Source organism: Choloepus didactylus, chromosome 19, assembly GCF_015220235.1.
Source record: "Choloepus didactylus isolate mChoDid1 chromosome 19, mChoDid1.pri, whole genome shotgun sequence".
Classification (NCBI taxonomy): Eukaryota; Metazoa; Chordata; class Mammalia; order Pilosa; family Megalonychidae; genus Choloepus; species Choloepus didactylus.
In genome coordinates, this window is record NC_051325.1 from 18,040,157 (window position 1) to 18,053,670 (window position 13,514).

The 13,514-nt window shown below is 38.0% G+C and overlaps 1 protein-coding gene across 6 annotated transcripts in view; it reads right to left on the minus strand.

The window, feature by feature from the left end:
• Window positions 1–13,514, minus strand: part of MACROD2 (mono-ADP ribosylhydrolase 2) — a 2,227,780-nt gene that overhangs the window by 84,046 nt on the left and 2,130,220 nt on the right. For 5 of the 6 annotated variants that reach the window (XM_037811787.1, XM_037811788.1, XM_037811786.1 and 2 more), the window contains 2 exons: window positions 11,588–11,665; window positions 11,217–11,309 (listed from right to left, as the gene is read on the minus strand). In XM_037811787.1, the coding sequence (XP_037667715.1) occupies window positions 11,217–11,309; window positions 11,588–11,665 (171 nt within the window). The remainder of the gene's footprint in view (window positions 1–11,216; window positions 11,310–11,587; window positions 11,666–13,514) is intronic. The other variant, XM_037811785.1, reaches the window with a different exon arrangement.

Sequence of the window (13,514 nt, forward strand, 5' to 3'; positions counted from 1 at the left end):
TAACTCAATCTCTACCTCCATCACAGCCATCTGTCTCCTTCGTTCTCCTATTCCTGGCTATGTCCAATTTCCTCTGCTTATTGGATTAAGGCCCACCCTGATTCAATTTGGCCTCACCTGAACTAATAGGATCTTCAGAGATCCTATTTACAAATGACTTCATGTTTATAGGACGAGGGTTAGGACTTGAATATGTATTTGTGGAGTACATGATTCAATCCACAACAGCAGTCTCTACAACACTTAGAGAAAAAGCCTAGTCTATATTCATACCAAAATATAATGGACATTAGATGATGTAATATTGACACAATGTTGGTAGAGTTAAGATTTAGATATATTTTAATCTGGCCTTATGGTTCATGCTAAAAAAAAAAAATGAGGCCTCTTTCAAGAGGAGATCTCCTATAATACTACTTTCCTATTTGGTTATTAACCTAAATGATGTTATTTTACTGGATTTCATATGTGCTGAAGATCCTGCTGGGAAAGCTTATAACGGACTCCTTTAGGAAGAGGCAATGTGGCCGTATGAGAAGAGCTGCCATATGTGAAACCTCACTTTATACCTGTTGAAATTTTTGTATTTCAGTTCTCCCAGGGACACGTCCATTGTACTATTGTGTAATTTTATCAGCATGAACTTCTGCTGAATAATTTTCCTTCTTTTCAAAAATCATATTTTGGTAGAGCTAATTTCAAAACTTAATGTTGCAACATCTGTGCCTGTACCCTTGGGAGCCGTGGGAGATGTGTCCTACAGATTACCTACATTTTCTAAACTTATAAAATGCTGCAAAATGAGAAAAAATGATACACGTTTTCTAGGCCTAGAATTTTTTTTAACAAAGTAAACACCTTCTCCCTCCTTAGAAAAATCTTGCAATGAAAGAGAACCAATATTTCTGAAGTGACAAAGAATACTTCTATAGATGTAATAGAATACTCATTCATTTTTGTTTATAAATAAGGCTCATTCTTAATATGTATGTACAAGTTTCCATTAAGGGACACTGTGATTCTACACAAAGCCTGGAGCTATATTCTCAAAATGTTTCCAAATAGGACTCTTTAATAACCATAGGACTCAAAGGAAAGCAAAAGAAATATTGGTTTGAATTTATTTGCTTCTTTTCTTCAGTGGGTCTCCCCATAGCTCAAAGTCAATTTCCTTTAAAATACAAATTATGGTCGAATCAGCCTTTCTCAAGCAGAGGATCAGAATCTGGACTCAGAGAAAAGAGTTTATGAATGAAAAGAAATGCCTTCCACCCCACCTTTCATTCCTTGTTCCTTTATATAATTAATATATGCAGCAATGCTAAGAGTTTAGGGCCATATGAACACTACTTGCAGGAGACAATGCTGCATATCAAACGTGCAGAACAATTCATTGTTGAAGAATGATTTGGCACATGGGAAGTTTGTATGGATTTAGTTAGGCAGGACAGTGAGTGAATTTAGGGAACCCCCAAGTTTGTTGCATTCTCTTCTTGACTTTGCCATCAATTTATCAAATTACGATAAATACTTAACACTTAGTGCTTTCTATGTGCCAGGTACCATTGTAAATTACTTTAAATGTGTTAACTCATTACATTTTCACCCTATGCAATTGGTACTTTGATTATCACCATTTTACAGATGAGGAAATTGGACCACCTGGAGATGAAGTCATTTGCCCAAGGTCACCCAGGCTGTCAGTGCTCGGGTAGACTACATCCTCACCAAGACCTCATGTTGCCTCCCTTTCTTTGGGTACTCTTCTTTTGTGCAACAGTAGAAGAGCTTTTACCTCTTACCTCAAAGCAAAGAATAAGACGATAGAGGCAAAGCATTTTAAGTTATTTCAAACTTAAATATCAGAAAGATTCAAAGCAGGGCCAAGTTAAGTGTCAATGCCACAGAAGGGGAGAGGAAACATGTTTAATTCAAGCCCACAGGCATTTGACCTCCTACAGTGAAAAGTCAAATTTTAATCAAGAAATTCAACTTCAAAGTTACTATAAGCAAGTTGCAGGATTTGACCTCACTGTTTCCCATGAGCCATGCCCCCAAGTTACAGAAAAGGATCTGTATACTTGCAAGGAAGAGGATAAAATGGGTACCTAACTCTTCAGTAATTAGAGGAGTGTGAAGGCTGGGCAGGAGAAGGGTAACATGTCAATGTGTGCTGAACACAAGCTTTATCCTTATGGGTCAAATTAAAAAGAGGGTAATTAAGTATAAGTACATTCACTGTGTTTTTTGAGGCACAGTACACAAGTCAGGTAATTTCTGCTACAGAGAATTTAAGCAAATAGGCATGGCATTGGAATTTTACATTTTAGAAGTACACTGGAAAGGAGTCATACCATATGCCTCAATCTGAAATAAGGGTTGTAGCAATTTTATTATCATCATCAGACATCCATACTGGAAAATACTGTTTACTTGATTGCCAGAGACATGGTGTCCTAAGTCCGAACTAGGATTTTCAGCAGAGAAAAAGTTATTAGAATCCTAGGCAAAGAAGAATATTGTACTATAAATGTACTGAGGGGGGAGGCGGGGCAAGACGGCGGACTGGTGAGCTGTATGTTTTAGTTACTCTTCCAGGATAGTAGGTAGAAAGCCAGGAACTGCGTGGACTGGACACCACAGAGCAATCTGACTTTGGGCATACTTCATACAACACTCATGAAAACGTGGAACTGCTGAGATCAATGAATCTGTAAGTTTTTGTGGCCAGGGGCCCCCACCCCTCCCTGCCAGGCTCAGTCCCATGGGAGGAAGGGCTGTCAGCTCCGGGAAGGAGAAGGGAGAACTGCAGCGGCAGCCCTTATCGGAAACTCATTCTACTGATCCAAACACCAACCATAGACAGACTGAGACCAAACACCAGAGAATCTGAGAGCAGCCAACCCAGTACAGAGGAGACAGGCATAGAAAAAAACAGCACGAAAAACTCCAAAATAAAAGCGGAGGATTTTTGGAGTTCTGGTGAACATAGAAGGGGGAAGGGCAGAGCTCAGGCCCTGAGGCTCATATGCAAATCCCAAAGAAAAGCTGATCTCTCTGCCCTGTGGACCTTTCCTTAATGGCCCTAATTGCTTTGTCTCTTAGCATTTAAATAACCCATTAGATCTGTGAGGAGGGCCCCTTTTTTTTTTTAATCCTTTTTTCTTTTTCTAAAACAATTACTCTAAGAAGCTCAATACAGAAAGCCTCAAAGACTTGCAATTTGGGCAGGTCAAGACAAGAGCAAAACTAAGAGTGCACTGAGACAAAAGGCAATAATCCAGTGGCTGAGAAAATTCACTAAACACCACAACTTCCCAAGAAAAGGGGGGTGTCCGCTCACAGCCATCATCCTGGTGGACAGGAAACACTCCTGCCCATTGCCAGCCCCATAGCCCAGAGCTGCCCCAGACAACCCAGTGTGACGGAAGTGCTTCAAATAACAGGCACACACCACAAAACTGGGCATGGACATTAGCCTTCCCTGCAACCTCAGCTGATTGTCCCAAAGTTGGGAAGGTGGAGCAGTGTGAATTAATAAAGCCCCATTCAGCCATCATTTCAGCAGACTGGGAGCCTCCCTACACAGCCCAGCAGCCCAGAACTGCCCTGGGGGGATGGCACTCACCTGTGACATAGCACAGTCATCCCTCAACAGAGGACCAGGGGGTGCACGGCCTGGAAGAGGGACCCACTCGCAACTCTCAGGAGCCATACGCCAATACCAAGGACTTGTGGGTCAGTGGCAGAGACAAACTGTGGCAGGACTGAACTGAAGGATTAGACTATCACAGCAGCTTTAAAACTCCAGGATCACCAGGGAAATTTGATTGTTAGAGCCACCCCCAATCCCTGACCGCCCAGAAACACGCCCCCTATACAGGGCAGGCAACACCAACTACACACGCAAGCTTGGTACACCAATTGGACCCCACAAGACTCACTCCCCCACTCACCACAAAGGCAAAGCAGGGGAGAACTGGCTTGTGGAGAACAGGTGGCTCGTGGATGCCACCTGCTGGTTAGTTAGAGAAAGTGTACTCCACGAAGCTGTAGATCTGACAAATCAGAGATAAGGACTTCAATTGGTCTACAAATCCTAAAAGAACCCGATAAAGTTAAGCAAATGCCAAGAGGCCAAAAACAACAGAAAATTATAAAGCATATGAAAAAAACAGACAATATGGATAACCCAAGCCCAAGCACCCAAATCAAAAGACCAGAAGAGACACAGCACCTAGAGCAGCTACTCAAAGAGCTAAAGATGAACAATGAGACCATAGTATGGGATACAAAGGATATCAAGAAGACCCTAGAAGAGCATAAAGAAGACATTGCAAGACTAAATAAAAAAAATAGATGATCTTATGGAAATTAAAGAAACTGTTGACCAAATTAAAAAGATTCTGGACACTCATAGTAGAAGACTAGAGGAAGTTGAACAACGAATCAGTGACCTGGAAGATGACAGAATGGAAAATGAAAGCATAAAAGAAAGAATGGGGAAAAAAATGGAAAAAATTGAAACGGACCTCAGGGATATGATAGATAATATAAAACGTCCGAATATAAGGCTCATTGGTGTTCCAGAAGGGGAAGAAAAGAGTAAAAGACTAGGAAGAGTATTCAAAGAAATTGTTGGGGAAAACTTCTCAAATCATCTGAACACCATAAATACACAAATCATAAATGCCCACTGAACTCCAAAAAGAATAAATCCAAATAAACCCACTCTGAGACATATTCTGATCACACTGTCAAACACGGAAGAGAAGGAGCAAGTTCTGAAAGCAGCAAGAGAAAAGCAATTCACCACATACAAAAGAAACAGCATAAGACTAAGTAGTGACTACTCAGCAGCTACCATGGAGGTGATAAGGCAGTGGCACGATATATTTAAAATTCTGAGTGAGAAAAATTTCCAACCAAGAATACTTTATCCAGCAAAGCTCTCCTTCAAATTTGAGGGAGAGCTTAAATTTTTCACAGACAAACAAATGCTGAGAGAATTTGCTAACAAGAGACCTGCCCTACTGGAGATACTAAAGGGAGCCCTACAGACAGAGAAACAAAGAAAGGACAGAGAGACTTGGAGAAAGGTTCAGTACTAAAGAGATTCGGTATGGGTACAACAAAGGATATTAATAGAGAGAGGGGAAAAATATATATGCCAAACATAAACCAAAGGATAAGATGGCTGATTCAATAAACGCCTTCACGGTTATAACGTTGCACGTAAATGGATTCAACTCCCCAATTAAAAGATATAGATTCACACAATGGATCAAAAAAAATGAACCATCAATATGTTGCATACAAGAGACTCATCTTAGACACAGGGACACAAAGAAATTGAAAGTGAACGGAGGAAAAAAATACTTCATGCAAGCTACAACCAAAAGAAAGCAGGTGTAGCAATATTAATCTCAGATAAAATAGACTTTAAATGCAGGGATGTTTTGAGAGACAATGAAGGCCACTACATACTAATAAAAGGGGCAATTCAACAAGAAGAAATAACAATCATAAATGTCTATGCACCCAATCAAGGTGCCACAAAATACATGAGAGAAACACTGGCAAAACTAAAGGAAACCATTGATGTTTCCACAATAATTGTGGGAGACTTCAACACATCACTCTCTCCTATAGAAAGATCAATCAGACAGAAGACCAATAAGGAAATTGAAAATCTAAACAATCTGATAAATGAATTAGATTTAACAGACATATACAGAACATTACATCCCAAATCACCAGGATACACATACTTTTCTAGTGCTCACGGAACTTTCTCCAGAACAGATCATATGCTGGGACATAAAACAAGCCTCAATAAATTTAAAAAGATTGAAATTATTCAAAGCACATTCTCTGACCACAATGGAATACAATTAGAAGCCAATAACCATCAGAGACTTAAGAAATTCACAAATACCTGGAGGTTAAACAACACACTCCTAAACAATCAGTGGGTTAAAGAAGAAATAGCAAGAGAAATTGCTAAATATATAGAGACGAATGAAAATGAGAACACAAGATACCAAAACCTATGGGATGCAGCAAAAGCAGTGCTGAGGGGGAAATTTATAGCACTAAACGCATATATTAAAAAGGAAGAAAGAGCCAAAATCAAAGAACTAATGGATCAACTGCAGAAGCTAGAAAATGAACAGCAAACCAATCCTAAACCAAGTAGAAGAAAAGAAATAACAAGGATTAAAGCAGAAATAAATGACATAGAGAAGAAAAAAACAATAGAGAGGATAAATATCGCCAAAAGTTGGTTCTTTGAGAAGATCAACAAGATTGACAAGCCCCTAGCTAGACTGACAAAATCAAAACGAGAGAAGACCCATATAAACAAAATAATGAATGAAAAAGGTGACATAACTGCAGATCCTGAAGAAATTAAAAAAATTATAAGAGGATACTATGAACAACTGTATGGCAACAAACTGGATAATGTAGAGGAAATGGAAAATTTCCTGGAAACATATGAACAACCTAGACTGACCAGAGAAGAAATAGAAGACCTCAATCAACCCATCACAAGCAAAGAGATCCAATCAGTCATCAAAAATCTTCCCACAAATAAATGCCCAGGGCCAGATGGCTTCACAGGGGAATTCTACCAAACTTTACAGAAAGAACTGACACCAATCTTACTCAAATTCTTTCAAAACACTGAAGAAAATGGAACACTACCTAACTCATTTTATGAAGCTAACATCAATCTAATACCAAAACCAGGCAAAGATGCTACAAGAAAGGAAAACTACCAGCCAATCTACCTAATGAATATAGATGCAAAAATCCTTAACAAAATACTTGCAAATCGAATCCAAAGACACATTAAAAAAATGATACACCATGACCAAGTGGGGTTCATTCCAGGCATGCAAGGATGGTTCAACATAAGAAAATCAATCAATGTATTACAACACATTAAAAATTTCAAAGGGAAAAATCAAATGATCATCTCCATAGATGCTGAAAAAGCATTTGACAAAATCCAACATCCATTTTTGATAAAAACTATTCAAAAGGTAGGAATTGAAGGAAACTTCCTCAATATGATAAAGAGCATATATGAAAAACCCACAGCCAGCATAGTACTCAATGGTGAGATACTGAAAGCCTTCCCTCTAAGATCAGGAACAAGACAAGGATGCCCGCTGTCACCACTGTTATTCAACATTGTGCTGGAAGTGCTAGCCAGGGCAATCCGGCAAGACAAAGAAATAAAAGGCATCCAAATTGGAAAAGAAGAAGTAAAACTGTCATTGTTTGCAGATGATATGATCTTATATCTGGAAAACCCTGAGAAATCGACGATACAGCTACTAAGGTAATAAACAAATTTAGCAAAGTAGCGGGATACAAGATTAATGCACACAAGTCAGTAATGTTTCTATATGCTAGAAATGAACAAACTGAAGAGACACTCAAGAAAAAGATACCATTTTCAATAGCAACTAAAAAAATCAAGTACCTAGGAATAAACTTAACCAAAGATGTAAAAGACCTATACAAAGAAAACTACATAACTCTACTAAAAGAAATAGAAGGGGACCTTAAAAGATGGAAAAATATTCCATGTTCATGGACAGGAAGGCTGAATGTCATTAAGACGTCAATTCTACCCAAACTCATCTACAGATTCAAGGCAATCCCAATCAAAATTCTAACAGCCTACTTTGCAGACTTGGAAAAGCTAGTTATCAAATTTATTTGGAAAGGGAAGATGCCTCAAATTGCTAAAGACACGCTAAAAAAGAAAAACGAAGTGGGAGGACTTAGACTCCCTGACTTTGAAGCTTATTATAAAGCCACAGTAGTCAAAACAGCATGGTACTGGCACAAAGATAGACATATAGATCAATGGAATCGAATTGATAATTTGGAGATAGACTCCCAGATCTATGGCCGACTGATCTTTGATAAGGCTCCCAAAGTCACTGAACTGAGTCATAATGGTCTTTTCAACAAATGGGGCTGGGAGAGTTGGATATCCATATCCAAAAGAATGAAAGAGGACCCCTACCTCACCCCCTACACAGAAATTAACTCAAAATGGACCAAAGATCTCAATATAAAAGAAAGTACCATAAAACTCCTAGAAGATAAAGTAGGAAAACATCTTCAAGACCTTGTATTAGGCGGCCACTTCCTAGACTTTACACCTAAAGCACAAGCAACAAAAGAAAAAAATAGATAAATGGGAACTCCTCAAGCTTAGAAGTTTGTGCACCTCAAAGGAATTTCTCAAAAAGGTGAAGAGGCAGCCAACTCAATGGGAAAAAATTTTTGGAAACCATGTATCTGAGAAAAGACTGATATCTTGCATATATAAAGAAATCCCATAACTCAATGACAATAGTACAGACAGCCCAATTATAAAATGGGTAAAAGATATGAAAAGACAGTTCTCTGAAGAGGAAATACAAACGGCCAAGAAACACATGAAAAAATGTTCAGCTTCACTAGCTATTAGAGAGATGCAAATTAAGACCACAATGAGATACCATCTAACACCGATTAGAGTGGCTGCCATTAAACAAACAGGAAACTACAAATGCTGGAGGGGATGTGGAGAAATTGGAACTCTTATTCATTGTTGGTGGGACTGTATAATGGTTCAGCCACTCTGGAAGTCAGTCTGGCAGTTCCTTAGAAAACTAGATATAGAGTTACCATTCGATCCAGCGATTGCACTTCTCGGTATATACCCGGAAGATTGGAAAGCAGTGACACAAACAGATATCTGCATGCCAATATTCATAGCAGCATTATTCACAATTGCCAAGAGATGGAAACAACCCAAATGTCCTTCAACAGATGAGTGGATAAATAAAATGTGGTATATACACACGATGGAATACTACGCGGCAGTAAGAAGGAACGATCTCGTGAAACATATGACAACATGGATGAACCTTGAAGACATAATGCTGAGCGAAATAAGCCAGGCACAAAAAGAGAAATATTATATGCTACCACTAATGTGAACTTTGAAAAATGTAAAACAAATGTTTATAATGTAGAATGTAGGGGAACTAGCAATAGAGAGCAATTAAGGTAGGGGGAACAATAATCCAAGAAGAACAGATAAGCTATTTAATGTTCTGGGGATGCCCAGAAATGACTATCGTCTGTTAATTTCTGATGGATATAGTAGGAACAAGTTCACAGAAATGTTGCTATATTAGGTAACTTTCTTGGGGTAAAGTAGGAACATGTTGGAAGTAAAGCAGTTATCTTAGGTTAGTTGGCTTTTTCTTACTCCCTTGTTATGGTCTCTTTGAAATGTTCTTTTATCGTATGTGTTTTTTTTTAATTTTTTAAATTAAAAAAAAATTTTTTTTTCATACAGTTGATTTAAAAAAAAAAAGTTAAAAAAAAAAAAAAGGAAAAAAAGTATGTAGAGCCCCCTTGAGGAGCCTGTGGAGAATGCAGGGGTATTGGCCTACTCTACCTCGATGGTTGCTGAGATGACCACAAACATAGGGGACTGGTGGTTTGATGGGTTGAGCCCTCTACCACAGGTTTTACCCTTGGGAAGACGGTTGCTGCAAAGGAGAGGCTAGGCCTCCCTATGGTTGTGCCTAGGAGCCTCCTCCCGGGTGCCTCTTTGTTGCTCAGATGTGGCCCTGTCTCTCTAGCTAAGCCAACTTGAAAGGTGAAATCACTGCCCTCCCTCCTACGTGGGATCAGACACCCAGAGAAGTGAATCTCCCTGGCAACGTGGAATATGACTCCTGGGTAGGAATGTAGACCCAGGATCGTGGGACGGAGAACATCTTCTTGACCAAAAGGGGGATGTGAAAGGAAATGAAATAAGCTTCAGTGGCAGAGAGATTCCAAAAGGAGCCGAGAGGTCACTCTGGTGGGCACTCTTACGCACAATTTAGACAACCATTTTTAGGTTCTAAAGAATTGGGGTAGCTGGTGGTGGATACCTAAAACTATCAAACTACAACCCAGAACCCATGAATCTCGAAGACAATTGTATAAAAATGTAGCTTATGAGGGGTGACAGTGGGATTGGGAAAGCCATAAGGACCACACTCCACTTTGCCTAGTTTATTGATGGATGAGTAGAAAAATAGGGGAAGGAAACAAACAAACAGACAGACAAAGGTACCCAGTGTTCTTTTTTACTTCAATTCCTCTTTTTCACTTTAATTATTATTCTTGTTATTTTTGGGTGTGTGCTAATGAAGGTGTCAGGGATTGATTTAGGTGATGAATGTACAACTATGTAATGGTACTGTGAACAATCGAATGTACGATTTGTTTTGTATGACTGCGTGGTATGTGAATATATCTCAATAAAATGAAGATTAAAAAAAAAATGTACTGAGGGACAAAAGTGTCAAAATCACTAACATGGCTCACGAGAAGAGTTCATAATTTGGAGGATGTAGTTACTATTGAACTGATTTTCAATTGAGATCATGTCTGCATTTTAATTTAGAAACAACATTGATTATTGTGTTCTATAAACAAAGCCTGTGAAATTGCTTTCCAAATACATATTTAAGAGTAGCATGATTTATGAAACAGTGTAGAAGACAAATTATTACATGTACTTCTTTTAAGAGATTGCTTTATATTTGAAAATTGAATTCTTCAAGTTCTACAATAAATACTAAATTTTTCTCATTATTAAAAGAGATTTTTAAAAAAGATTTCTATATTTGCTCCAGTATATCTTTTTGCCCCACACGCTGTTTTAAAATTAGTTATTAAGTGTCCATTTTCTCTATGTCTTCTGAAATCTTTATGATGCTCACTTAGGTTTTAACACTATTCAATAATATGGCATCTCAATGTTAGTGGATGAAATTTGCAAGTTATAAGTTTCATATGGTGAGCAGAGTTTACATAAATTGCTTCTTTACTACCATATGAAGGAAGATAGAATGAAATCAATCCAAAAGGCTAATCTATTTTTTAAAACCTGTTCCAGACTTTGTATGACTTTTTTTTCCCTTTAGTTGATAATTTTGATGGGAAAATGGTCTTAGGAATTATCTTCTGCTACTTCTGAATTTTATTGCACTCTCAAAAATAGGTTCAGGATTAAAGAAATTTTAATTTTCCCCTTTCCTTGACTGCAATTGCATGAGGGCAACACTGGAAGTTGAATTCTGGGCAGGAATCCAAAGAAATTCTCTATTCTTGAAGGTTTAATTCAAGAGCAGTCCTACCTTTTTCATCATCTTTTTCTTCTTGGTCATCAGCTACTGGAATCTCTTCTGGTTGCTCAACAATTGTGGCATCCTCTTGGTTTGGTGAAAGCTCTAGATAGAATGAGACCAAAAAATACTCAGGAATATTTTAGTTGTGAACATTGATAAAACACAGTAAACTGAGCATCAAAAGTTCAAGTACTTTTACTGTCCCAGTTTCAACAGGTACACAAAACAGTATTACTATTTCTATTCTCCAGTAATCATTACCTAAAACACACTAAAGTATATATATAGAAGTCACACCACCCCACCCAGAAGTATAGAAAGAGGTCATGGTTCATTGTATCAGCTCATTTTCTAATAACAATATATTCTAGTTTCAGTACCTTCTGTTTCCATGTATGAGCTCTGGGACTCTGTCTCAATTTTTATTTCATTCTTTGTTGAATCATTCTCTTCTCCTGCTAAGAACAGAGATTGAAAAATAAATGTGATATGTATGACTGCAGCTTTATCCTTGGTTTGAAAAAGCATAAACTTTAGAAATCATGAATCCCTGACTTTGAACCAAAGTGGAGGGTGAAGATAGATTTTTTTTCAAATTATCAAACATATCAATTATTAGAAATACATAATTTGGGCAAAACCAAACCTCTTTTTGGAACTAATTGGTTTAATTTAGCATTTAGCTTATCAATGCACTGGATGTATATATGGATACAACTTGGCAGTTTGGAAATTTAAAATTATTTCTGGATTGTATGATTTAATTACCTTTAATTTCTCTTTATGGTAGAGACATTTCCTATACTAAGTATTCCCAGAAAGAATATAGTTTCTACAGTATAGACTTGCTGTTTCCAAAAACACTACTTATACTTTCATTCCTACAATAACAGAGCATAGAATAACTTGAGTAATGTGAGCACAGAGGAATTGGTTGGTGTGACAGCTCAATCATTCTCTTAAGATACCTACTAAATATAACGCAGATCAGGAGAGAATTCAGCCTACTCTTGATTACTCTGAGGCTGATTATCTAATAATGGGTTTTTTTTTCTCTTCCACCCCCTGGTTACTCCCCTAACCTCCTCTGTAGAGTTTAGAACATTTAAATGCTCATTAAAAGAGGAAATTGAAATCTATCCATTTTACCTCTTGCTAATGAAATATTTTGTGCTGAGGACATTTAACTGTTGAATTAAAAACAAAACAAAACAAAACAAAACCCAACTACTCCAAAGATATGGATTGCTATAGACACAAAGGGGATGCAGTAGAGCTTGAGATCTTGGGCTGGGTACATCCATGTGGTAGATTACATTATTTGTTCCAACTTTTCCCTACCCTTTTCTGTAAGAGGATTATAGCTCCGTGCTCGTGGCCATGTGACCTGCAGAGGCCCCTGTGGGTACATATTCCAATCCTGTTGACACCAGGAAATGGCACAGAACAGATACAATGGGTACACTATTTGAGCAGAACCTACAAGATCCATTGCATGCTTCTTCCAGCTCTTTTGCCCCTATTAGAGTATATTCCTTCAGCCTAGATCCTGTAATGAAGACATGTGGAACAAAGCCACAATAAATTTTTATTGTAGTGGAACTTTTGGGGTTATTCTGCAGCAAACCTGACACATACAACCCCTCGTCTTCATAGCTTCCTCTTTGACACAACTATTTTTAACTGCCCTCTATAGTACCCTCTCTTGGTTCATTCTCTGCTAGTGTGACTCAGACTTAAAATATATATATATATAGTTGTTCTTTGGTCATCATCTAACTTCTTCTGAGCTCAACTTTTAATCACAAGAGTCTGATAAAATAATTATAACTAGTGCCTATTTATCTATCTGGTCAGTGAAGCTAGAAACCTCAAGCTGTGTTTGATGACTTAAATCTTATCACTCCCCAAATTCAGTGAAATACCAAGTCTTGATTCTGCAAATGTTTCTCCTTTCCTGCTTTCCATTCCTGCTTACCTCATCAGGGATTCATCATCTCTTTCTTGGACCAATACCTACCATTTTGTTCTCCTGAATTCTATCTTGTGACTTGCTATCAGAAATATCTTTTAAAACATGGATTCGATCAGGATATTTCTCTTGCTTATAAACCTGTTCCTCTCCAGTCCTGGAGCCATGCTACTCACAGTATGGTCTGTGGACAAGTGGCACTGATGTTACCTGGGGACATTTTCAAAATACAGAATATCAGGCCCCATCCGAGACCTACAGAATCAGAGTCTGCCTTTCATGATCTCCAGGTGATTTGTATGTATATTAAAGTGCAAGAAGCACTGGCCTAGAGG